The following is a 27,966-nucleotide window of genomic DNA, read 5'->3' as shown; positions in this document are numbered from 1 at the left end:
CTTTTAAATCTGAATTTTCTATTGGAGAAGTTCAAGTTCACACAGGAAAAAATAATGGAGTTTAGTATAGCAGGGCGAAAAAAAATAAAGTGATATTTTGCCAGCTCTCTATGGAGAGAAAGTACAAATGAGCTCCTGACAGCTGTCAAGCTGAAAAATTAGACAGTGATTCTCTTGAAACACTTTTTTTCCTATCCAGATTTAAAAAAAAAAAACAAAACCACAGGCATGGGTTGTTTTTTCCTCTACTTCTGATCCTACTGGAAATACTTTTGGAAAAAAAAAAAAGTTTTTATTAATGGAGAAGAATTTCCAGTTGTCTGACTTGTTCTAGAAGTATTGACAATACAGTCAATAAAGTAAATGGTGGGAAGTGACAGACGATGATAATCAGCTCCATTTGCTTCAAAGCCCAGAAGGGGTTTGATACATAGAATAGCTCTGAATGTGTGTATCGAACTGGAGATATTAATAGAATAGCTGAGACTGTAGAAGTCTCATTTTGCATCAGATTTGCAATTCTCTTTTTATCAGTCTCTAGTAACTTATTTTGATGTGTATCTTACCCATATTGAGAGGTTATGTTACACAGACACTGGAGTGGGCAATAAATTAAGAAATAAGGTAGAACAAGAAAGATATCCTGCTCACAAAGCATAGAAATTTGAAATAAAGTATGTTTTAACTTCATTATACTAAACAGCTGGTAACTATGTAATGGGGAAAAACATGTAAATTCTTTAAACTACCAGTATATTTCTGATCCTCTATCTGAAAACCAGTCATCAGTTGTGAGTTTTCTGCTCAAGGTTGTAGTATTACTAATAATTTACTATTACACTCCAAAACTTTTTTAAAGAAATGTGTTTAAAATATTTTTTCCTGCAGTTCAGAATATTCAGAGTTTGAACATAGTTTGGAAATCTAGTGGTGAACTGAGAAAGAGCAAATTGAAATCAATGCTTTATAGTTTCTCCTGAGTTGGTCATACAGAAAGAATAGACTGAAGAACAAGTTGAAGGTTTTCAGGTGTTTGTTCTTTTTCACGTGCAGTTCAACAATTGGAGCGTAGTTTCATCAGGATAGGATCTGCAACACAATTTCAGATCAAAGTCCATCTAATTCAGCCCTTTCTCCATGAAAGCAACCAATTCATATATTTTCAGAAAAGGATGAGACAGTCAACTTCTGAGGCTAGGTGTCATCCTCTGTAATAAAATTTGGCTTACCCCTGGAAAGCTATTGTAATATTTCTTTTAAATTTTTACTTAATGCTAACTATTAAATACAATATATTTTCTTTAGCCATAAAAATGTTCTTTTTTTGATCTGAAGACAGAATGGAAAATACACATATTTATTATATCTTAGAAAACATTCAATGCTTTAAGGAAAGTGTTGGGATAGAGTACTGTTTTTTTCTGAACCTGTTCTTCCACTTCATATAGGAAATCCACAGCAGACATTTTCTCATATTGTATGTTTCCAAAGTGTCAAGCACAGTGGTTTCTGAATAACTAGATAGGTTCCATATCACTTGGATCACTGGGTGCTTACCCTTCTGGGGTGAGCTAGAGAATTATGCACAAAAACCCACATACTTTTTACATATAAACACATGATTTTTCACAAGACACAGAGTATATTCCTCATGTATATGACCCGTATTTATAAAGTGGTGCAGTGCTTTTCCAGTGTTCTTTCAGAACTGCTGCATAGGAAGACTACGTGGTGTGGGGGCTTCATGACATGAGCAAAGATGTTAAGGAAATTTCTCTTGAATGGAACAGGCTGATCTTATGCCCTGACCCAGATCTATGAGCATGTTAGAAAGTAATGGTATCACCTTTTCTCTCCTCTTCAGAGTCTTCTTTTTAAGTCTTACAAAGAGCTCAAGGTTTTCTTTTTGGAGGAGACCCTTGTGCCAGAGGGTTCCTCCTGACTCGGTCCTGAGTTCTAGTTGTTCTAAAATTTGAAAAAAACAGTGATCTTCTTATGTTACTTTGAACTAAAATATTTCAGATAAGTATCCCATTTTCTGATTTATTTGTCATCTTACATCTCTGAAATTATTATTATTATATTGTAGCATTATAGTTATATTTCATGAATATATAATTTGTAAAATGCTATAAGAAGGAATCAATACTGTGGCAGAAGAGCAGTGTAGATTAAAAATGTTGGCTGTGGTCAGATACAAAGTCATTTAATGTTTTCCAGAAAGAGAGCAGAGCAGATAAAGAAAAATGTTTCACCATTACTTCAGTAGTTAGTGTTTGTGTGTAAATTGATGTTCAAACAACACGATAAGGAATTGCACACTAATACACAGAGCTCATAGATAATGCATGCTGAGGTAAATGCCATCAATGATTCGTCAGTCAAGATAATCTCATCACTATTCAGCCAGTCTGGCTCCTGTCTGCTATATGTACAGCTATGTACTAGAATGATTACTGTGCCTTCAGATACCAGAAGAGAGATCTGAGAATTAAAGGATTTCATGTTTCCTGCTGAAATACAAACAGCTGGTTCTGTAAGTATCACAAGTCCTGTAATACTTGTAGAAAGGTTCTTTACTTTTGTTTATGGACTTATCAGAGATCTATGAACATAAATACTGTCATCTGAAAATAAAGTAAAAAACATTTAGGTTCCTGCCTCGATGACTTAGAAATTAAATAACAGCAATCTTCGTCATGGGAGATGACATGATGATTGCTGTCCTGGTCTGTCCAAGGCTCTAAAATCAGTGCATGATTGATGCTAAACAATAACCTTTTATCAGTCTCAGCTCAGAGGCAAATAAATTAATGGCTAATAAGCCTGAGACCCTTTAAGCATTAACTTTGATGCAGAGCCAAAATATTTCAGCTAAGCCATGTTGCTTTGGTTGCCTTAAATAAAGACCAAAAATATTCATAATTTGCAAAATATGAAATAACAATAATTTTATTAAGTTTGTCATTTAGATCTAGGTGATCTTAAAAGCTAATGTTCTTAGGACTTGCACAAAAGCAGATTTATCTCAAAATAAGAAAAATTGAAACAAAAACTCTGCCACCCATAGATTTTATATAGGTGAACTGATGACCAAAACTATTCTCCTACATCAAACACTGTCTAACATCTAGGTATTTAGTGTTTCAGGTAGCCATTCCTCACCTCTACAGAACTATTAAACATACCATTATGGCCAGTAACTGAATGGTGACTTTCAGAAATCAGCTGCTTAAAAGTCTGTGCTTCTTGTCTTTCCATCCTTTGACTTGCTGTTTTCAAAAAGCCGAGGCCTCTTTCCAGGGTGGTTCTTACCTTGGGGATGTCCAGGTACATCCCCATCTGACTTTTATAAACATAGCTAAAGGTCTTTCTTAACTGTGACATGCAGTGGTACCGTTGTGCAGTGAAGGTTTAGAAGAGCCCTTTTCATGCTCAGCTGTTTTTTCCTGTTTTCCAACTAAATATTAACTAATAAGTGTTCTTGTCTTATTCATCCTGATACTGTAAAGCCTTCACTGTTCTTGTTTTGTGCAATACTGTTTTCTTAAACCTTTGTTGTGTTGGAGATGTGTATTAGAATATTTTCTTCTGACATCCTCACCAGCTAAAATCCATCAGTCACTTCTGCGTTTTTCAGTCTTTAGGGAGCCCATCTTTGACAAATCACACTTGCACCCAGCACTTCTGCTTTGAACCCATAAATACTGCCATTTGTTATATGTAAAAAGGTGTATCCATACACTGCACCTTAGGCTGCTATAGGCCACAATGAACGTCAGCCTATTTGAGACTTCAGAACAATCATTTGACTTTCCGTGAATATATCTGGACCCAAACAACATTGAATGACATGACTGTAAAGCCTGATATTTTGTGAAGTTAAATGTCACTAGTGTATTCAGTAGCCATTCAGTTTGGATGGTCTGGACTAATTTTTCAGCCCTACTCTTCCACTGGTCTAGAATGTGCATTTGAATGGCTATGTACATTTCAGGGTTTCATTCATTTTCTTTTCTTTGTAAACTCTAGGTTTGCTCTGAAGGACCAACTTCAGACTCATTAGTGTCACTAGAAAATTTAAAACAGTGAGAACAACACATAAAACAAACAGACAACCAACCCAAATCTGTGTTCATCTTGTAAACATCTTTTACTGTTTATTTCCTGTGTTTCTATAGTAAAACTCACTGTGCACTGCATATTTAGGGTAATTGGTTTAGTCCATGTGCATGTAATCAAGTAGAGCTACTTTTTATTTGGATTTATTTTGACCTGTGGCAGTAGTAGACAAAGAATGGTTTGGAACAAAAATAATAGGGTCTCTGAAAATGAGGGCAAGAAAAGAATCTTTTTCCTTTTGTATCTGCAGTGAAAGTATATCCTAGATTCCAGGTCAACCATAAGAATTTTCATTTTTATGAAATAAAAATTTTATCTTGACACATTGCAGTTAGTTTATGTTCTGTTTCTCCTTTTATTTTGATACAAATGTAGGTTTAGAAGCTGTAAATGCACATCTTTCACATTAACTTCTGTATTTTCTGCTGCCTTTATTTTTAACTTCATTAGTGTTTAAAAGTCAGCTTGCCAAATTTCTATCTTCCTGTCCTGCTTGTCACAGTAAGCAGAAATGGGAAGAGGAAGGTCATGATTCTAAAATAGTATAATTGCTATTAAAATAGTATAAAGAAAATTTATTAAAGGTTACTGCTTTCTTCTTCCCCAACCCTACACAGTTGGATTAGATATCACATTGCCTGCAAGGCTGTCATCTGATTGAATTTATCCAGGAGTGGAACACTTCCTTCTCTGAAAATTAATCTGTATCTCAGTGTTAGTCATATAAACCATATTTAATAATTGCTAAAACAATCAAGTCTAAAAATTATATCCATTTATACTTAAAAAGAAAAGATGGAGGTTGTTCTAAAAATCAGGACTTTGTCACAGCTTTATTCACAGTTGAGCTAATCAAGACTGAGTTGAGTGCCTTGACTGGATGTCTTTGGTGAAGAGCTGGTGCTGATGTCCAGTCTGGTTTTAAAACTCTCAAATGATGAAACATTTGCCACTTCTCTTTCCCAGTTCCATGAATTAAATCTGGTGTAATATCAACAGACTGTAGAATGCTTATAAAAGAAAAACAGAAAAAAAAAGTAAACTTTGAAAAAATGATTTCATGCCTTTTAAAAGACTTTTTTGTTTGAGAAAAAAAGAGAGAGAAATGTAAACAGGTAATATAGTGAAAGCTGTTTTTCTTCCCTGAGAAGATGTTTTATTTTGTATCAGTATAGCAAATTTCTGTACATGTTTATTCAAGTACTGATGCCTTCTTTGAAAAGTTGGCTTTTTGAAGGTTCGGGGTGGGGTGGAAAGAGAGGTTAATTTGGTTTTGTTTAACTAGTGTCACTTGGAAATGGGTTTATGTCAAACTGGAAATGCCATTCTTATATGAGAATGAGAATAGGAATATGGGGTTTTGTGTGGTCTGGCTAGTACACTTTCTCGCTGTAGAAAAAGTGTAATGGAAAATCTGGACATACTGTGAGTGGTTTTCACACTTCATAAGTTTAGCCATCTGTGGCAGACGATCTATTCTGTGTGTTTGTTTTCAGGTTCAGTTACATTCCTTTAAAAAGGGAGAGGATTGAGTTGGCTGGAAGCTTCTGGAGAGAGAGAGAGAGGGAGAGATTACTCCTGCCCTGGGAGCAACTGAGCATATTTTAGGAGTTCTCATGCTTCAGAAAAAGAGGGGTGGAAGGAGAGGGGAAGCAAAAAAGTTTCAGTCTGAATTTCAGGGAGATACTCAGAAACTGCAGAAAAGAGAGAGGAGTGGACTCACAACCTGAGCTGATGGAGAAAGCAACTTGTCCAGCTGAGGCAGAGGGCATTATGCAGAATTTGCTGCAGCCCAGAAAGCTGCATGGAGTGAATGGAGTGAAGCCTGGAAGCCAGGCACCAGTGACCAAGGAGGGTTTCACAGACCTCCTTTGTTTCTATTCTGCCTTTTGTTTTTATTCTATTCTAATAGTGTGTAATGCTTGGGTTTTGACAACTGTGTAACCACCATGAAGGACTACTGGTGCTTACAGAACTTGGAAAGCCTTACAGAGCTATATGTGGTACCAAAGCAGAGTACGAAGTATGTTTTTGTACAATAGAAAATGTTGTTTTGTTAAACTTTAAGGCACTTCGGGAACGGGGGAAGGAAATTTGATGCAGGCTATTCTGCAGGTGCACAGCACACGGATGAAGTCAGGGCTGAGCAGAAAAGCCAGAGAAGGCTTAGCTGTGGTGCTTGTAAAAAGGCCTGAATTAAGCAGTTAGGTACTTTGTGAGTTTGTCTAATTCGTGCCTTACAGCAGGAGTTACATGCCCATTGTTCCCCAGCATGAACCACATTTTAGAGAAAGTGATTAATCAGGGCTCTGCTCACTCTGCCACCTTTAATCTTAGACCAGGGAAGCAAAGCATCATGAGTGCAGAATAAAATAAATAATGCCTAAACAATCAAACTGAGCCAAGCCCAGAGCCTTTGATTGCTGGGAAGGGGTGTCATTTCTGAAGAATTGCAGAGGTGGTGAGATTTCTGCATGGAGAAAAGGATTAAAACTCTGCTACAAAACAGATCCTACATGAGGAGCCAAAAGCAGGAATTCAAACTGCTGCAGTTCCCAGGAGTGGGACCGACCTCCTGTCTGTCTTGAGACATTTACAGGTGACTTCTGTGTTACATGCAGCTGTTTCTACAGTAAGTAAGAGGAACAGGTGTGATTATGGAGTGAGCTGAAGAAAAATTGCACTTTCTTTCAGTTGAGTAGTCTGGGAGACTAGCTCAGATTAGCTCTGTACATTCTGTCTGCGCTTGGGCAGATGAATCCTCACTCTTGCGAATAAACAAGGGCTGTGGCGCAGCATGTGGAGTCTTGTCAGCTACCATTCTTTGCAGGAAGTCAGTAGTGAAGGAGAAGCAGAAAAAGCCAAGATTTTCTCACACCTTTCTCGTTTGTTTGTTTTTTTCCTGTAAAACAAGATTAATATTTCCTTTCTTTCAGAGATAGAGGGGGGTTTGGTGTTGTTTGATTTTTAGTTGTAGCTGAAAGTTTGCAAAGTAGTCTGATATCAGGTGAAAACAGATGGTGTTAATTCAGCATATGCATATCCTACTGATAAGTATAAACTGTTCTGAATTTTTCTCACCAGTGGATTCTCAGTTGGAAGGATTTTCAGTTAGATTGCAAAGGAAGAGAATTTAAAATATGTTCCCATTGAGTGGGAGAAGACTCTTTATAATCCAGTAAAATTTTCCACAGATGAGATCTGAGTTTCAAATAAAATTTATTGTTCTGACTGAGGGGGATGACATATAATGATTTGTGTGTTACATGATGAGAAACTGTATTATTAATTACTATGAGTGAATAAGCCCATGCTAAGGATGTTGCATTATGTGCAAAAAGATTTATTCCAAGGACTTCATCATTCCAAGATGAAGATGACTGATGTCTTTTTCTACTGCCACAAACAGCTTCATGATCAACTAATCCTGAAGCTAACGATTAATACGTTGGTCCAGTATCCTTTAATATAACTGGTTTGAATTACCAATGGCAGAATCACATCACCTTTGTATCGGAACATATTACTGAGGTACAGTTCTGTGTCATTAGTTAAATCCAAAAACAGGCTATGCTGGAGGCTGGGCACATCATGTGCAAACACTATTTGTATCTTAACCTAGCACAGGCATCAAATGGTCCATCTGCTTCATAGAACTTTTGATAACTTTCCACAGGTTAGACTGAGAAGTTCTGAGTATCTACGGTTCTGTATTTATGTAAAATGCCTCTTAGACTGTCAGTGAAACAATAGAGGGAAAAAAAGAAGTGATGATTGATTAAGAAACACTAATTATGTTAGAGTGTAGTATACTATGTTATAGTATAGTACATAGTCACCATGAGTCTACAGACTTTGTCTTAATCTTGTTAAGCACCTATCTCATAGCAATTGTAGCTTTGCCATTAGTGTTTCTCCAGATAGGGAATCTTTCTCTCGTCCACTTGCTGTTATGCAGTACATAGAGTTCCATAAACGTCATCCTCTGTTTTGTCATTTATTTCATAGTTTTTTGGGTTGTCAAAGCAGAATATGCTTCAGAAACCTCCTCTTCAGAAACTTTCATGAGTCGTAAGGAAGATAGCATCTAGATAAATCCATTCATTTGGACCCTTTTTTTTTTTTTAAACAAAAATTGGACTACCTTCTTAAAATTCACAAGTGATTTACAAATGAGGGAAGATTTTAATTCACAGACAAAAGAATTTATTCTGAATTCTTCATCATATTCAGGCTTCGGTCCTGGACTAGGGCTATAGTACTATAGCACTCAGACTACTAACTGGAGTTGGTACTAAGAACACAGTATTGTAGCAGTGGGAGAACAGTATTTTCTTTTTGTGAAGTCCCTTGATAGTTTTTAATATACTGATATATAAATAAAATACTTAAGAATATTTAACATATTTTAGTATGAAGCATATAAAGACAAACAGTAAGCATCAGTAGGTATTACCTATATATCAGCTATATATATTCTGCACTGTTTTCAGGTGGTTTATAGCAAAGTATGAAATCTTTATTTGTCATTCAGAGAAGAAATTCTGACCATGTTCTTCTGTTTTGAGGACAAGGTTTTTCCCTTCTCCCCTTTCCCCACTTCCCTTCATTTTCCCTATTTTCCTCTTTTTTTTTCTTTTTCAGAGGTTGAATAGTGGGAAAAATATTGAGCCCATTTGGTACAGAGACTTCAATGCAGAAGCAGTGCTCAACTCTGACAATTTGACTCTTTCTGTTAGCTTGACAGATGCCCATTGTCTGAAGCAAGCTGCCAGAGATTTTTTCCCCATTGTAACGTAACTGAGATACATGTAATTCTGTATACATTTGATATAATTGGACAGCGAATCTCTTATATAAGCTTGTATCCCAGAACACTTTGCAAAGATAAGTAATATGATTACAAAGATAAACAGCAAAGAATAGCAGAAGCAAAAAGAAATTAAGAATAAAAAAGAAAATAATTGTTTTCAGGTGAGTTTTGAAGATAATATTACTGTATGAGGTAGCTAGAAGCATTTCTCTTTTGTATAAGGGAAAATTTACAAATAGTATTGAACTGTACTAAGGGGAATGGGTAAAGAGACTGCTGTGTCTTCAGTGAGCAGAAGCAGCAGTATAGATACTGTTTGTAGATAGAAGCTGAGGAAATTAAAACATAAGCTTGTGAATAATTTGTAGTTGTCTAAAATCAGTTACATGCACATGTATGGAGCATTGTTCCAGCTACAATATTTAAAGTCAAAGTTTCAAAACATTGGATTTGATTCTTCTCACAAACTGATTCTTCACTGATGTATTTCTGCTGATTTAAACTGCTATTCCACATTTTTACCATTATAAATTGAGGAGGGAATTGCCCTGTTGCCCTTACAGGCAAAAGTTGTCAGTCTTGTTCCAAATGAATCACAAATCAGTTAGTCTGTGTAAACTACCTCTTCTATGCAAACAACTGAGAACAACTATTATGCCTGCTCACATAAAGTAGATGAAATGTAGGTTTAGATAGATCCCTTTGAAAATCACTGTGTAAGGGCCACATCTGTCTGTAGTTTGCATATCAAATTTCCACTGAATTTCTTCTTCTTCCCCTGAGATCAAAAGAAGCATATGGCCTTTTATATGTTTAAATGAGGAAAGAAGTTGGAATCTCATGTCACGTCATCTGTTAGGAAGTGCACTGTGCTGTTCCCCTTGCATTTGAAGTGAAAATGGCAATTTCAAACAATTTCACAGAGAAAATGAAAGGAGCAAGAGGATGGAAAGTACAGAAGTGCTCATCTGAGAAATGAGTGACTCTCTGACTGATAGGAATAAAAGCAAAAAAACTCTGAAAAATGCTTATTGTTTTGGAATAGACTATTTCTAAAAATTTTATATTGGTTTTAACAGAAGAGAAATTTATCTTTACAGAGCCTCCAAAGGAGTGGGGGGAAAAAAAAAGGCAACATGAGAAAATCAGACTGACTGGCATCTCAGTGCCAGTGATTTAGAAACTAGTTTTCTGCCTGACTGCTCAGTCCCCAGAGCAAAATACTTGCAGAAAAGAAAAAGATAAGAGTTATATTAAAGGAAAGCTCTGGTATATTACTCATGAAGCGGGGTATTTCCCTCCCATACACACGGCCAAATTCAGCTCATCAAATTCATCTTCCACTCCCCTGGCCAGCAAAGGCACACAAGCCAAGACAGTACAGGTTGTCTGATATAGGGTATTACTGACGGTTAGAATTTGTTCAGAGCATGTATTACTCCATTCACATTACTGCTGAAGAGACTAGCTTTTCTAAATACATGTTTTAATATGTTTTCCTTACCATGCACAGTTTGTCTGCTTCCCTTTACCTGTTGGCTTCAGAGGTGGTTTCGCACAGTCTGTGGTTCTTCATGCCATAAAAGTGACCCCGTGTCAGCCTTAGCCAGCAGAGAGAAGTTTCTCAATATTCTTGCTCTAACGTTTGTTACCAAGGGTTAACAAAGCTGGTCCCCTCTAGTCGGTGGTTACCACATAATAGCTACTAAGTCCAGAAGGGTCCACCAAAACTTACATGAGAAACTATTTCTTTGCACAGGACAAGCTACAAAACATTGTCCAGTATCTCTGTCTGCATCCTACAAGAAGATGCAGTTAAGGATTCCATACTTACAATGAAGTAATCTAATCTAATATTAGTGTATTTTGTTAGTATCTTTTGGAATTAGGTTTAATGAAAGCAATTTTAAAGATACTGTTCAATTACTGAGAGGTCCTTAATGAATGATAACTGCTTTCCATAGATTCTTTGAAGTAAATTAAATGTTTAAAATAATGAATTGCCAAAATTTCTAACTGTTCTTACTGATGCATTTCTAACGATGAGGAGCACATAGAATCATAGAATCATAGAATCATAGAATCATTTTGGTTGGAAAAGACCTTCAAGATCATCGAGTCCAACCATTAACCATGCCCCCTAAACCATGCCCTGGAGTACCCTGTCCACTCGCTTTTTGAATACCTCCAGGGATGGTGACTCAACCACTTCCCTGGGCAGCCCATTCCAATGTTTGACAACCCTCTTAGTCAAAAAAATTTTCCTAATATCTAACCTAAATCTCCCTTGCCTCAACTTGAGGCCATTTCCTCTTGTCCTATCTCCAGACACCTGACAGAAGAGACCAGCACCCACCTCACTACAACTCCCTTTCAGGTAGTTGTAGAGAGCGATAAGATCGCCCCTCAGCCTCCTCTTTTCTAGACTGAACAGCCCCAGCTCCCTCAGCCGCTCCTCATAAGACTTGTGCTCCAGGCCCCTCACCAACTTGGTTGCCCTTCTCTGGACACGCTCCAGCACCTCAATGTCTTTCCTGTAGTGAGGGGCCCAAAACTGAACACAGTACTTGAGGTGCGGCCTCACCAGTGCCGAGTACAGGGGAACAACCACCTCCCTGCTCCTGCTGGCCACACTATTCCTGATACAGACTAGGATGCGATTGGCCTTCTTGGCCACCTGGACACACTGCTGGCTCATATTCAGCCGGCTGTCAACCAGCACCCCCAGGTCTTTCTCTGCCGGGCAGCTTTCCAGCCACTCTTCCCCAAGCCTGTAGCGCTGCATGGGGTTGCCGTGACCGAAGTGCAGGACCCGGCACTTGGCCTTGTTGTACTTCATACGATTGGCCTCAGCCCATCGATCCAGCCTGTCCAGATCTCTCTGCAGAGCCTCCCTACCCTCAAGCAGATCGACCCTGCCTCCCAACTTGGTGTCGTCTGCAGACTTGCGGAGGGTGCACTCAATCCCCTCATCCAAATCATCAATAAAGATATTAAACAGAACAGGGCCCAACACCGAGCCCTGGGGAACACCACTTGTGACCCGCCGCCAACTGGATTTCACCCCATTCACCACTACCCTCTGGGCTCGGCCATCCAGCCAGTTTTTCACCCAGTGAATAGTGCACTTATCCAGGCCACGAGATAATACCATAATACTGAGTAACACATACCAACCCTTTATAAGTAGAAGGGCTTAATCACAGTTTCAGTTTTTACTGTGCATTTTGGGGGTTTGGAGGAGTTGCATTTGGGGAATTTTCTGATACATGAAAAATCCCAGATGGGAGAGCTGGAACACAGAGAGCTATAGCACAGGCTTCACCTTCTACCCCATTGCTGCCTTAGTAACCTGCATTGATCACCACCTAAAGTGACCTCTTTTCTGAATGGGAGAGTAATTTCTGTCCCTCCACTGCTTGACATCTTTTCTAGATGCAATTTATTCCCAGTAATTTCAGTTAACACATCAGCGTGCATCTCTCGAATTGATGCTAGTCATGAGTTTGCTGAGCAAGCTTATTGATTGCATAGTCCATGTTTGAAGACAAAAACTATTATTTGCATTGTTTTTCTGGTGATCAGGGTACAGCCAACTTTCTGCTGACATTTCAAGTCTGTTGCAAGTCAACATCAGATGCTTCAGGAAACCTTACCCTCTGAAGTTTTGTTCCTCTAGAGTGTAGAACAGGTTTATCACCATGCTGTTGAGTCTTCAGAGGATTGTGGCAGAGGAGTGGCTTCAGCTATGACCCACTTCACCTTTGCTTTTTCATAGCATCACAGACTGTAGGTAGTCTGACATCACTGTGTCTATTACACAGACAACCTAGTGGTGGCAAACTCCAATAAGCATGCTGTCATTACAATTGTCATTGGTTTGTGCATATGCATGTATGTATACATATTCTATACATTATTTGCAGGATTTGTCCCTACTTATACCAAAAAATATATATAAATATGGGTCTGTTTTGTCAGTTCTAAAGAGGACAGAAGAAGTTTAAGTTTGTTTGTGTTGTGATCACAGAAAATGTTAAAAGAACAATAAATAATGAGGCTTACGTATTTCGTAGTAAAATCCAAAATATGCAAGAAGTATATAAGAGTTGTATGTCCAAGTGTGAAAGCTCAGTTCTTTGAGCAAATGAAGCTAATATCCAAGTATGGCTAGATGACTAGAGCGAGAGGAGGATGCAAGAACAGCACCATATAATATTCAAACAAATTAAGTTGAGAAGAAAAGCAGAAAAATTGAGTAACTAGAATCAAACACACTGTTTAGAGGTAGAAATTAATCATAAATCTCCTGAGCCATTAAGTCCCCCAAAGGAAACTATCTCTCTAAAACAGATAAAAGCACTGGAACGTAAGAGTATTTCCTAGTGCTTGACTGTTTCTTGTAGTGGTTCACAGTCTTGCTGACCTTGTCAGCAATGCCATCAAATTGGAGAAGACAAAAATAGGTAGAAAAAAGAATTTTCACAAAGATTCTCAAGAAATAGGATGGTCATCTCAAAGGAATTACTCCAAAGTCACCACACAATTTAACAGCATTCACAAGCCTTTGTCCAGATGACCTCTAAAAATTAAAACTCAGGAGATAAAGCACATCAAGACTAAGGTGTATTGGCAAGGCAGAAAAGGAAGGGTTTGCTAAATGTGTTTGCACGAAACCTTCAGCTCAGTGTTTTGAGTTCCTCACTGTGATGCTATTTTGTCATTGAACTGCAAGACTCAGGAGCGCATTCTTCTCCTATCTTTATTATGAAAACATTGTTAAACTTAAAAATTGGTGGGGGAGCGGGAAGATTGTTTCTTCCTCAGTTCTTTAATCTGTGGTATTGGGGAGAACATACCTATAGTTTTATCTCAAGCTTTGAACTTATTTTAGCAAGGTCAGCTTTGCCTCAGAAGCAGATCTGATTGCCATTATGTCCATCCTGAAGGGATGTCCGAGACTAGTGTGAAATTCTCTCCATATACAAGGGTCAGCAATACAGTAATAACATTTATAAGGTTGTCAATGGTGAAACAAGAAGCAGAATAATTTAATTCTAGTTCTTAAGATTTACAATCAGCATTTGGAGTGATCACTTGCTAAACACAGAATGATTTTTAAAAATTATTGAGGGTGATAGTAGATAGCTAGAAGCAAATGGGTTAGAATGAAGAAGATGGAAAATGTGATAAAATATGGTAGACAACTTCATGGCTTATTCAATCAGAGAGCTTGCCAAGGTCACCTGTCTGACATCTAACCTAACCTTTAACCAGTAACTGTAAGGCCTAAGATTACCTGCCTGTATTTGATAGGTTTACTTGGCTCCAGAGTAGTTTCATGAAGATTTCTGCCCATCTTCCTTTTGGATACTTTAAACCTAAAATGAGCATAACATTATAAATGTGTTACAGGGACCAAAAATACAGGGATAGGGCTAGACAGCACAATTACTCCTTTCCACTCCCAATTCTTTGTGATGATGAGATTAGAATTTAGTGAAGATTAGCTCTAGCTTGTCTTTTTTCCTTGCTAGTTAACAAATTCAAAGGAAATGCAAAAACTAAATTTAACAACTACTCTAAAATTATCTGCCAAAATACTGCAGTTGAACTTCCCTTCAATCTACTAATGCAGTTCACAGGTAACATGCTAACATAACTGATGATGAGAATATCCAGGAAGAAAATAAAACCCCACACATTTTACCACAGTACTAAAATACATTTATTTTTTTCTTATCCCAGTATAAATATCAAGTAAAAATAATTAAGACTTGCCTTTTGTGAGACTAGCAGCTGAGAACTAGAGTTTATAAACACTTTTTCAAAAGCAAGTGGTATATCTTCCTGTAGTGTCTATTAGTCTGAGTTTCTTTAGATGTAGACAAAGATACAAGAATGATACGGGGGTTTTTTTATAAAATGCATTATAAGCTGATGCTGGGATTTATTCATCAGCAACTTAACTGTCATCTGAAAATAATAATTCCATAAAGTATTAAAGACCTTTTAATGAATGTGTTATTAATAGCTCTTCGCCAATACCAGTGACCATCTGTGACTGCTTCACCATCTGTGATTGCTGTTTAAGTTTGGGAGGGGGAAATAACAGTGATATTGCACTGAATTTACAATATAAATTAAGAGCCAACTAGACCTACTGTAGATGATTAATTTGTCTTTGATTGTAACTACACACTGAGCAAGAGAATATTAGTTTCTTTGATTTGTTGGCACAACACGGGTTTGGGAAATGGCCACAGGAAGCTGAAAACAAAATTAAATTGCATTTATTGAAATCTGAAACATGCAAAAGTTGATGGAATTTAGATTAAGAGGATGAAAGAGCTCTAAATGGCACTTGAAAAGGTAGTGAATGTTTCTTTAAAGATCCATGACAAATGATGCGTTGATTATTGTGATTTGCTAAGGTTAGGTAACAGAGGAGCAGCAAAAGAGTGTTGTCAACACTTTTTAAAAACTTATACAATTTGTTGACAACATATTAGAATAAACAGAGAAAATAATGATTTATAAACTCCTAATTAAAATTATTCTTGTTGACTTCTTATCTGAGTGAAGTAGCATTTATTTCAGAAGAAATTCCATTTTTAATTAATAACAGTTAATGCTTGCTAAAGTGCTGTCCTTGCCTGCAGAAGCAGAAGAGTCAAGTTGGTTAATATTCTTTTTACTTCCCTTATTAAACTGTGCTAAAGTGTTTCCATATTTTGCTATTAATATGGCTGCACTCTGTAATGGCTGAGGTGATTATTTTTAGTGTATGTGTATAGATCAATCCCTTTTTCTTTACTAAGGCAACATTTGTAAGAAGCTATTGGGGAGATGATAGGATACAATTTCAAAATCATTCAAGTCCCACTTCTTAATGTATCTACATTGTGTGGGAGCCTAAATTTACTTCAAAACTAAAAAGAAGTTTTCAAAACCTCTAGTAATTTAGAGTACAATTTAGATGATTGCATCTAACCGATTGCATCTAACCAATTGCATCGCCTACTTTCCTAGTTGATGAATAGAGATAGGCACCTCCAAAAAATGACTCATCAGCCTAAGGTAGGTAATTCTCCTAGATCAGGATGACTCACCCTTCTGCCATTAACTGGGGGGAAGTCTGGACATCTGGACTGAACTAGATTCCTATATTTTTATACTGCTTAACTTTTTTTAAGTTTTAAACTATACCTTTGGATCCAGAACAAATTTCATTTAAGAAAGTCTTCAATGAACTGAAGAAAGCGCATACCACTTTTGTAAAGTACAAGAATCTTCCCTGAAAATATATATGTAGCAGCAGAGGTGAGGCAAAAATTACGAGATTGACTAAGAACTACCTGTTGTACCAAACGTGTTGGCACCAGAAAGTCCTGCTTTGGTGTCTGGATTTCAGTGCAACTTATAGCTGCTTAGTATGTGCTCAGTGTTTGCCTCAGAGACTTCTATGCAATTGTACATATTATACATATATTTATATATGAATATATAAATATTCATATACATGTATATATGTACATTTATAATTATAATTTTTCTATTAAATGTTATATAAAAGGAAGGTGCGTAGGTCTATATATATTCCCGTCCCACACACATATGCACTGTATATGTTTATGTATAAGCATATGGAAATAAAATTAAAAACTTTTAAATTACAGTCAATTCAATTTCAAGAATGTAAAGTAGATTTTTTCAATCTTGGGCTAAACTAAGTCCTAGTGAGTGTCACCCTTATTTTGCATTAGATCGCTTATCTTCCTGACCTTTAGCAGACTGATGGCATTTTTTCATGCTGTTTTCTGCGGCTTATTCACAGATACCTCAAGCTTTCCTCTCCGTTAGAGAAAGTACGTGGTTAAGACATAAAGCCATACCATGAAAAAAATTTAAACAACTTATGATTCATTTGCAATCAAGCCTCCAGAATAGTGATTCAGTCATGTTTCTTCTATTCCAGACAAAAGGTTCTTCAAGCATAACTCCATCAGGCACTCAAAAGAAGGTGAAGAGGACTCTGCCCAACCCACCACCAGAGGAAGCAACAGCGGGAACTCAGTCGCCATATACTTCTGTGGGATCAGTTTCACGCAGAAGGATTTGTAGGACCAACACTATGGCCAGAGCCAAAATTCTTCAGGATATAGACAGGGAATTGGATCTGGTCGAACGTGAATCAGCCAAGCTTAGGAAGAAGCAAGCAGAGCTAGATGAGGAGGAAAAAGAAATTGATGCCAAACTGAGATACTTGGAAATGGGCATTAATAGGAGGAAAGAAGCCTTACTAAAAGAAAGAGAAAAGAGAGAGCGTGCCTATCTCCAAGGAGTAGCAGAAGAACGTGATTATATGTCAGACAGTGAAGTTAATAATACCAGGTCAACCAGAATAGAAACTCAGCATGGCTTGGAAAGACCACGTACTGCACCCCAGACAGAATTTAACCAGTTTATGCCACCACAAACCCAGCCAGAAACACAGTTTGCCCCTGCTACAAGCCCATATGCTCAATATCAGTATTCATCTCCTGCCCTGCCAACTCAAGCACCAACTCAGTTCACACAGCAGTCGCATTACCAACAACAGCAGCCTTTGTATCACCAGCAAGTTTCACCCTATCAGACCCAGACAGCTTTCCAAACAGGAGCTACTATGTCCTTTACTCCACAGGCTCAACCTCCACCATCTCAACAGCCATCATATCAACTCCCATCACAGATGATGGTGATACAGCCAAAGCCAAGACAAACCACATTATATTTGGAGCCTAAGATAACAACAAACTATGATGTAATTCGCAATCAGCCTCTCATGATAGCACCAGTTTCAACTGACAATAATTACGCAGTTTCCCAGCTGGGCAGTAAATACTCTACCTTGGACTTAAGGATAGGACTAGACGAGAGAAACAGCATAGCAAGCAGCCCTATATCAAGCATATCTGCAGATTCATTCTATGCAGATATAGACCACCACCACACACCCCGAAATTATGTGCTGATCGATGATATAGGAGAACTTACTAAAGGAACAGGAGCACTTGGTTCCAGTTTTAGCCTCCATGAGAAAGATCTGACCAAAACAGATCGACTGCTTCGCACAACTGAGGCCAGGAGAGCACAAGAAGTGTCAGACTTCCTAGCACCACTGCAGACTTCTTCTAGGTTACATTCCTATGTTAAAGCTGATGAAGACCCAATGGAGGACCCTTATGAGCTCAAACTTCTAAAACACCAGATAAAACAAGAGTTCCGTAGAGGTGCAGAAAGTCTTGATCATCTGGCTGGCCTGTCACAGTATTACCACCAGGAGGGCAGCTACAGGCATTTTCCAAAATCTGAGAAATATAGCATAGGTAGGCTTACTCTTGAGAAACAGGCTGCTAAGCAGCTCCCAGCAGCCCTCCTTTACCAGAAGCAGTCAAAACACAAGAAAGCTTTGATAGACCCCAAACTAACAAAGTTTTCACCTATCCAAGAAAGCAGAGACCTTGAGCCTGACTATTCAAGCTATATGACTTCTAGCACTTCAACACTTGGGGGAATTACTACTAGGGCAAGGCTTCTTCAGGATGATATCACTTTTGGCCTTAGAAAAAACATCACTGACCAACAGAAATACATGGGGCCACCACTGACTTCATCCATTGGAGCAGGCCTTGGGACTGCACTAGGTCCAACAATGAGATCCACATTACAAGACGAAGCAGACAAGTCTTATAGCAGTGGTAGTAGATCTAGACCCTCATCTAGACCCTCCTCAGTTTATGGGCTTGATTTGTCATTGAAAAGGGATTCGTCCAGTTCTTCTTTAAGACTGAAAGCCCAAGAAGCTGAACCCTTAGATGTTTCCTTTAGCCATGCAGCACCTTCTGGAAGAACTAAACCCACCAGTCTACCTATTAGCCAAAGCAGGGGAAGGATCCCAATAGTAGCGCAGAACTCAGAGGAAGAGAGCCCACTAAGTCCCGTTGGCCAGCCAATGGGAATGGCAAGAGCGGCAGCTGGACCCTTGCCACCAATATCCGCAGATACCAGGGACCAGTTTGGATCAAGCCATTCATTACCTGAGGTCCAGCAACATATGAGGGAGGAGTCACGGACTCGAGGCTATGATCGAGATATAGCCTTCATCATGGATGACTTCCAGCATGCCATGTCAGACAGTGAAGGTAAATTAGGCCTCAGACTGGTATCTTACTATCACAACACAAATCCTCATTTCTATGCATGTGTCTAATTTTTGTTATACTTCAAAGACTTGTTCTTTTTTCTGTTCCTTGGTGCATCTTCTGTGTATCTCCGTTTTTGGGGTTTGATTTGTTTTGGTTTATTTGATATTTTTATTTTACCCTAACAGCAGTTTCTGGATGGTGTTAAGCTACTCTAGCATGCTCACTATATTGTTGTTGATTTGCTTTCCTTTTGGTTTGCTTGTGCACTTTCCTTTTCACTTGTTGATGTCTTCTTTTCTAATGATATTTTGTAGAATATTCCATGTACAATACAGACCCTACCATCAGTCTTTATGTGGAGCCTTCTCCAGTGACTGTGAATCATTGAATTTACTTGCAATAGTTTTTGTTGGGATTTGGAAATAATCTCCCAAATCTCTAAAAAACTCTAGTAATTTTATTTGCATGAAATTTCATGATAGAATTCAAGAACTGATAATTCCATCTCCCGATGCACCACTTTAGATCTGCGTTAATATAGAAATAGTATGTTCATTAAGTACATATTGTATGTTAGAACTACATAGAGGTTAACGTGATGATAGCAAAATAACGTTCTACATACGGTTTGTTGAAAGCATCCTGTCATGTGGACTTCTGTGCACTCAGAATTGTGATGATGTAAGATAATTTGTCATTTGGATGGTGCAAGACAATCTCATCCTTCAATAAACTTGCATAAAGTATTTTACTTCTATTGATGGATTATGCAGCGTAGCTGGTTTTATATGCACCCCATACAATATGTCTGCCAAATAAGCACAAGAGTTTATCTCACTTAGGTTCATGAAAGGAACCGTTCTGATGTATTATAGATGGTGCAATTAAAAATGTTTCTCCTGAATAAGTACAGCAGAATGTTAAAGCTGATGTTGAGTACTAAATAATTGCAAATTATGTATCAGTTTTGTTTGAGTCAGTTCAGACTTAATATATTCTAAATTGTTTAAAAATCATAAAGACAGTTTGAAAGAAAATGAAATTAATATGTTCAAAATTGTATGCGCTCCCTTAACTTTTTCTTATGTGTATTTACTGCACAATAAAAGAGACTTTGCATGCGCTATATTGTTTGTAAATGGCAATGATTGTCTCAAAAGACACATTTGCATGATTATGAAGTAGTATGGTTTATTTTTCAGGTTTATATTAACCTCAGTGTTCATCATTGCATTATTGCTTTTTTACATATGCTGAATCTTTCATAAGCATTAGAAAATTGAATCTATTTGCCTTCCTGATACTACAATATATTGAAGAGTTTTGTTCTGTAAGTTCCTTTTAATATTTCTTAGATATTTACAACCCCCTCATGAAGTCTGTGTTCCAGGAGAGGTTCAGGATCATCAGCTTTTTTTATTTTTATCAGAAGTTTAAGTGTTTTCACTGTTCTTAAATTCTTAGCACACAGAGTCCTATAATTAAATCAGAAGGCAGTTGAGAGGAACTCCCCAAGTTGTAACTTATATCATTCTTCTTAAATAAGTAGATGTTATCTTGTCTCAACTGGACTTGTGATTTTTAAGAGTCATTCTAGGGTCACATTGTGAAAGACACAGGACTTTTCCTCCTGAAAACTAAGGAGAACCAAACTGGACCAAAAAAAGCCTATTTGGTGCTTTTCTACCTCATATAAACAGGTCATAGGGAATTATATTTCTGCATTACAGTGCATTATGTTTCTGTTATATATTTGTACAAGGCATACATGTTACATTTTAGGTTGCGCATGTTTTGTTTTTCAATTAGTCTCTGATTAGTTATACTCTTTCAGAAGTATTCTAACTCAATTCACATGTTCCTTATTATGATATGTCCCTGAATACCAGGGCTTCCTTTTTCAGCAATATTTTTCTATCAAGCTTTTGTTTCTTCACAAATAGCTTATTTTTGCACCATTTTTTGTAAAGTCTTGGGAAATCAAAACACTTTATGCCATTATTTTCAAATATGTTAATAGCAAGTAACTTGCATTGAAAATAATTCATATAATTTGGATGTAAGATAAAAAGTATTCCAAAGAAGCAATTACAGTTCTTCAGAAAGTTATGGCCGCCTTCTCTCTGGACTGCACTTTTCTCTGTAGTGCCCTGACAGTGGACAGCTATTCTGGCGTGTTGCATCCAGTCTTTTAACAGTTTTCTTTGCTTTTTCTTTTTTTTTAAACAAGTGCTGCATGGTGTTGATGAGATTTCATTAAAAGAAATCAGTCTTAAGCACTATCTTAGGAAAACTCTTCTCGTGCTAAAGCTTGAATTTTCATCTTTAGAGACTTTTAAAAATGAATGTAAGTCAAGGTTTTACATTTAAGTTGTTTTCCTTCGGTTCAAATTGAGAGATGTGCTTGACTTTCTGTTTATTTTTTGTAAGTCACATTCCATAACAAATACCAGAAGAGAACACAAATAGGACTTTGAGGCCAAACCTTCTGTTTTTCACTAAGTACACCTACATACTGTAACAAATCTTAAAACCATGCTTCAGCACATAAGTAGTACCTACACTAGGATTCCAAACTTCAAACAGGTTAAAAAAATGGCTTTAGTGTCAAAAGAGCACAACATCCAGAGGTTCCCATTGAAAATAAATAGCGTTTTGAGCTTTTGAAACACCTGGTATTTTCTCAGGGTTCTGAGTACCATAAAAGCTCTGATCCAGCAAATAGCTCTTTATTAACCCCACAGCTGCCACAGTTTCCACAAACTATTAAGTATGTTGAAGATACTAATTTTCAAGGATGCTGAAGCTACTACTCAATTTTATGAATGTAATAGTCCCTGCTGGTCAGCTGAGAAGATACAAAATGTACCTTTTCTCACCTAAAGGATTTTTTTTCTTTTATATGCTAATTTGTTAATTTTACCATAGAGTTTAGAAGTTTAAAATCGAAATATCAAGACATCAAGACATCAGCACAGCTGACCTCTTGTAATTTTTCATCTGTGGGATTCAGAGTGATCACTATTAGTTATGTGATCAAGTTTCTTGGACTCCACAGTCTGAAGTTCAATCTCACCTTGTTAAACTGTGTGCATGCTTAACAGCATGGGACCTTATTGACTCCAGCAGGAGGTTTTTTACAGGTGGAACCATCTGGCTGCATATTGTTAGTCTTAGAAAAAAGCATGTATCCTCCAAGACTGTCAGTGATTCATCTTGGATGTTCTCAGGTTTCCAGACAAAACAACTCCCAACTAATCAAGCCCAAACCAATTGTGCGTGTATGTACATGTGAGTGTTGCGTGTGTGTGCCTATATATACACATACATACATAACTTTTTAAATTTCATGTAAAATACACACATTCATCGGAGTTTGCTAAAAAAGTGGGCTGGTCTGAATTGCAGTATGGGATTCTACATACGTGCTAGCTTTTCAAAAGAAGAAATCCAGCAAAAGTTATTTCAACTGAGATAGGAGGTAAAAAAAATATCACTCTTTCTTCTGCTCAGCTAATGACACAGATTGTGAAAGTCAGCATTAGTATCTGGGATCAGAAAAATGCATTAAAAGTTCTTCATGTAAGCTTCAGTAAGAACTTCTGTCAGGATGAGTTATGAACCAGCCTGCTATGTGCAGGCACTAGTCAATTGGCATAAATGTGTAAAGCATAAAGGATTTGTGTATTAGATCATAATGGTCTATTGAGAGCAATTAATCAATAACTAATCACTAGCCAGACAAGCATCAGCCTTTAATAATGTTTCTATTTAATTCATATATGCTGATCTAAATAATATTTTCAAACTGTTTCATATTAGATTATATTTGTGCACAGTTAGGAAGGAAGAGACTGCATAATATCTGAACCAAGATTAAGAATTGTCCAAAGGCCTAATGTAATATAGGATGTTGTTTTTACCACATACAAAATATTATTTTTCAAAAATCATGCATATATATATTACTCCTGGTTTGGGAGAAATTTAATAAAACAGTAATGAAAAAACATAACTTTTTTTTCTCCCATTAAACTTTTTTCCAATTTTTTGTTAAACCAACTAGATTATGTTTACTTTAACAACTAAATAGAGAAGATTATGCACACTACCATTTTTCATTTTAAATTCTCCTCTGTGTCATGGAACAATTGCATTCACTCTTGTTACTATAGCAACAACTGACCTTATTTAAGGTTTGCAATTTCTGGTGGGTTTGCTGAAACAAATATTGTAGTTCTTTGAATTCCAAATTTATCTTGCTTATTAAAGCATAAAATTCAAACTTTCATTACATTCTAATTAGCTGCACATTGTTTTGTTTTACACTGATGGGCAACGTAAATGAAAATCTCTATGTTGTATAGCGGAAATATTATTAAACACATAGGAGCTGATTCTGGTCCCAATGGAGTGGAACATATGTCGGTTGACCCAATAGTCAGTAGGCATAAATATGTTTATTTGCAAAACTGATTTTAATGAAATGGTGTTATTTGATCCCAAAAGGTTGTCTAACATAATGGATTTTATACAGGTTTAAAACTGTTGCAAATATAAGAACAGTAGTCTTATAAAATTATTGCAGAAAGAACATTCTGGCTAACTTTCCACACACAAAGTTTCAAACTGCAAGATCGGGGGATGGAATTCAAAATGAGAACACCTGCAATATTTCTGCTTAGAATTACAAAGAGTATAGATTGCTTCATATCTTCTTTGATTTGGGATTATACTGATTTCATAAAGGAGTCACAATTTTCTTATAAATAGTTCTAGTTTATTTCTAAAATATTTTGAACAGTATTCAGTTCAGAAGCTTGGGAATTAATGGAGGTTGGGTTTTGACGGTTGTTTTTGGGGGGTTGGGTGTTTTTTTTTTTTCCTTAGCCTACTGCAAAGTAGCTAATTTGACTATTTTTTTTTCATCGAACATTTTAGAAATGTGTGAAATCTGCAGTGTATTTCTGAGCTGCCAGAAGGAAGGAAATGGCTATAGCACTCGGCAGAGGGTTTCTTCTGGTATCTAATATCCATAGGTTTGACATAGACAGAACCTTCTCACTTTGCTATATCACTTACAGCTATATTATGCCTGAGTTCAATGTCTCAAGTCTCGCCTGTAACTTTGCTTTAGCTGCATGGCCAGTTAGTAACCACTATGCATGTTTGCTATGCACAATGCACATTATTGCCCTTTGCCCAGCACTGGATCAGAACATTTGACCTGTCCTTGGTTTTCAAAGCCTATCATCTCCGTCGGGAAGAAACAGATTGGTTTGACAAGCCCAGGGAGTCTCGTTTGGAGAATGGACATGCCCTCGACAGAAGGCTGCCAGAGAAGTTGTCCCACTCTCGACCACCAAGTCAACACCAAGATCAAGTAAGCTGTCAAGTAAGCCGTGCCTTTAGTTCTATAAATGTTTGACAATTTAATCATACTGTCCAATAGTGTAGGGACTACAGGATTAATCAAATTCCAGCTACATTCAGCTGAAATGCTGTTGAACCTGTAATACAGTACAATACAGTACTTCATGATGAAATGACAGTAACATTTGTCTGCAATTTAGTATTAATTTTGCAGGTTGTCTTTTGATTTTTGAAACATATCTGAAAGGAGTTAATCTGCTAACAAGTACTATCTATACATTAGGTATTACTTTTCAAAAAAAAAATAAAAAAAGAAAACAGTTAGTCCCATTTTACCTTATCAGCTTTATCGAATCCAAATTCAAGCCCCTTCTTTTAGTAGTTTAAGGCAAAGAGTTGCTTTGTCCTGTTGACGCTTGTTCCCACTTTCAGTTGGTCAATATAATCCCAACAGTCTGTGATCAACTACTGAATAAATCAGCAAGACTTTATCAATCTAATAAATAGAATGTTGCATTTATTATAGCAAGAAAGAAAAATACCATATTCTGCTTTTCAAGCTTGCTGACTTTGAAATCCAGTTCACCTTAGTATACCATCATATATCCTCTTTGTATTAATGAAGTTTATATATTTCAGATCTTTAAGGTCTTCAATTGACTGTCTATCATTTTTACTGATTGATTACGGTTATACTTTGTTTTCCATGAGATGCAATGGATGCAAGAGAAGGTATTGCATGGCCCGTTTGTGGTACTTACTTAATAGATTATATTGCTCATGTTAATTCCTCAGATAACATACAAACAGGAATATCCTACTGTCATGCAGCCTTCAAAACTTTTTTGCTGGTGAGCATTTTCACTGACATTTGACAATGGAATATAGGTTTTATGAAGTAAGAATATAGGTTTTATGAAGTAAGCATTCAAGTATCTTACAATACAAGCTGTCAATTTATCTTTATTTTTCCCTCTTTTCCTATCCCTAGCTTAGCATATATTGAGATTTACACAGCCTAGGTTGTACTGAGCCTACCCATTTCTTGTTGAGAAAGAGGGTTTTACAAAATACAAGTCTTACAGGATTCTATTCAAATAACTCACAATATGAACCAGCCTTATTGCAGGATAAACAATGTTTTAGAGTCTTCACAGCTCTTAATATCACTGGCAATAGATAAAAAAACTGCCTGTGTGAGCACTTTAATCCTCATGAGAAACATGCATTATTCTGAGCATACATAATTGTATTTGACCACTGCAGCATCACGAGGTAAAATTTAAAATTTGATTTGAAAATCAGGCTTGTCCAAAAGGGTAACTGTTATCCTGAGCTCTGTGATATGGAGGTGGTCAGTAAGATGTATGTAACTTTTAGAACTCCAGAGCTTTTGTCCTGGGAAACAGTTCCAAGGCAAGTTACTACTCACAAAGGTCTGATCTTTGTTTTTGCTCTCATATAAATAACACTACACTAGGACCGGTTGAAAGACTTTGATCAAAAATTTTTGGGAGGAGGGTTAAAGGGCCTGAGAGTTCTTGTTTTCCTGGATTATTTACAGATGGAAAATATTTTTTTTTCCTCCCTGAAGCTGTTGTGATATCCCCATGTTATTACGGAAATAGAGATACCACGTTTAAAATCTTGCCAAAGGCATTTTTTAAGGTTTTGTAAAATCTGGGATGGAAATTGGAGAGTGAACATGTTCTAAATGATACTGTGTGGTGCCTTGTAAAGCTTCTGCAGAAGAAAAGTGATGTGGAAGGAGAAGCTTTACAACAGTTCCGTCTTCATGTTTCCGTCCAGGTTAGCTACTGACATTCACCCACTGGTACAAAATAATATCAATGTGTCTGCAGAAGGGAGAAATGCCAGTTCTCCATCTACCTTGTCAAAATGTTACTCAGAGCTTGTGTATGTTAAATATCTTCTGGGAACATTTGTTTGAGATAACTTTAAAAAAAAATTATACTCAGACACATCCGGAAATTAAGACAAGATAAAAAGGGTCAAAGCCTTTAAAAAAAGTTGCATTAGTGCCATATTGAATTCTGAAAGTAAAACACTTAGCAATAGAAGCAAGTAAATCAGTATTAACATCTCTATTTTTTAGCATTCATATTTTAAAGCTATCCAGAAAAATAAACAATTTTCAGGCCAATGAGTATGCTGAGGCAAAGTAAACACTCCCTAAAGGCTTTTTCAGCCCTGTCTCTTCTGTAACAAAAAAATTACTGAATTCATTGTCTCATGCCATCTGTCTCCTGTATCCACAACTCAGTTCTGCACAGAGAGCTGTAGTGTCCAAGCATAGTGTACTCTGGAACCAAAAATGGCAATCATTCTTCATCCTGACCATCTGAATAGGTCCACCTTCACCCAGAGCTTTCTTTGTTGCAGAGGCTTTCCTGAAATCAGTTAGGAGGACAGTTTCCTAGTTAACATAGTAATTAAGCCTTTGCAACTCCTTTAATATCCCATACTGAGTACAAACCAGCCACAAAAGTATTTGTATCAATAGCAGCACTAATCTGCTTGTAATATATCAGTCAATGTTTTCAAATACACTTATTGGCTGTAAATTTGCTGTTTGTATTTTCTCCTTTGTAAAAAATTTGAATATTTTACTGACCACTACAATATTTGTATTCCAGAAGATTTTATTTCACATGTGTGAAACATCAATTTCCATACTAGATGAAATCAGAACTGCTTGATTATGTCCCACAGAGCTTATACAATTAAAGGTAATAAATAAAGCACAACCCTGTGCTTTTGAAGCAGGAATGCGACGGAGTGACAACCCTGAACTTCCACATTTCCATGGATTTCTTATAACCTGGCAGATTAAGCTCACATACTGTATTATTAATATTAAAATATATTTGTTTCTATAGCAACTTCTGTGGTGCTACATAGTATTCTTAAATCACATTAAATTGCAGTGCAGTTTAGTATCTTAATAGCTGTTTCCCAATATAGTGATTCTGAACTGCTTACCTGAGGAGGGTAAACATGGTTTAAACATAATCAATACAATATTGCAGATTTCTCACCGATCCCTGTTGACCTCAACAGTTTGCTTAGTCGCTGCCAGTTGACCAGCAACTTCTTTAAATGTCCAGCCATCAAGGCTTTTTTTGTTATTATTTTCTATGAAAATTATTTGTATATCCTGAACTAAACTGGCAGTTTCAAACAGGTTGGGAAGTAATGGTAGACGGAGGTGCCAAGGGAGTAAGAGATCATGACAAGGACAGTGAAGTAGCTTCTCAATGAGGAGTTTTAAATACAGAACTTCCAGTGATCATAGGTAGGTCTTTTTAAGTCTGAAATGAATAACAACATCCCAAACTCATCATAATACCAGTGTATTTTCATCTGTTCACTTTGGCAACAGTTTTCTAATTGCAAAAAGAAGGCAAGGGCTCTAGACATGCAACCTTTTGAATGTTAATCCCCTAT

The 27,966-nt window shown here is 36.9% G+C and overlaps 1 protein-coding gene across 7 annotated transcripts in view; it reads left to right on the top strand.

The window, feature by feature from the left end:
• Window positions 1-27,966, top strand: part of PCLO (piccolo presynaptic cytomatrix protein) — a 396,779-nt gene that overhangs the window by 217,092 nt on the left and 151,721 nt on the right. For 6 of the 7 annotated variants that reach the window (XM_052789184.1, XM_052789182.1, XM_052789181.1 and 3 more), the window contains exons 7-8: window positions 16,914-19,122; window positions 24,372-24,520. In XM_052789184.1, the coding sequence (XP_052645144.1) occupies window positions 16,914-19,122; window positions 24,372-24,520 (2,358 nt within the window). The remainder of the gene's footprint in view (window positions 1-16,913; window positions 19,123-24,371; window positions 24,521-27,966) is intronic. The other variant, XM_052789180.1, reaches the window with a different exon arrangement.

The sequence above is a fragment of the Harpia harpyja genome, chromosome 6 (genome assembly GCF_026419915.1).
Source record: "Harpia harpyja isolate bHarHar1 chromosome 6, bHarHar1 primary haplotype, whole genome shotgun sequence".
Taxonomy (NCBI): Eukaryota; Metazoa; Chordata; class Aves; order Accipitriformes; family Accipitridae; genus Harpia; species Harpia harpyja.
The sequence above is the reverse complement of the archived record's forward strand: the minus strand, read 5'-3'. Positions and strand labels throughout refer to the sequence as shown.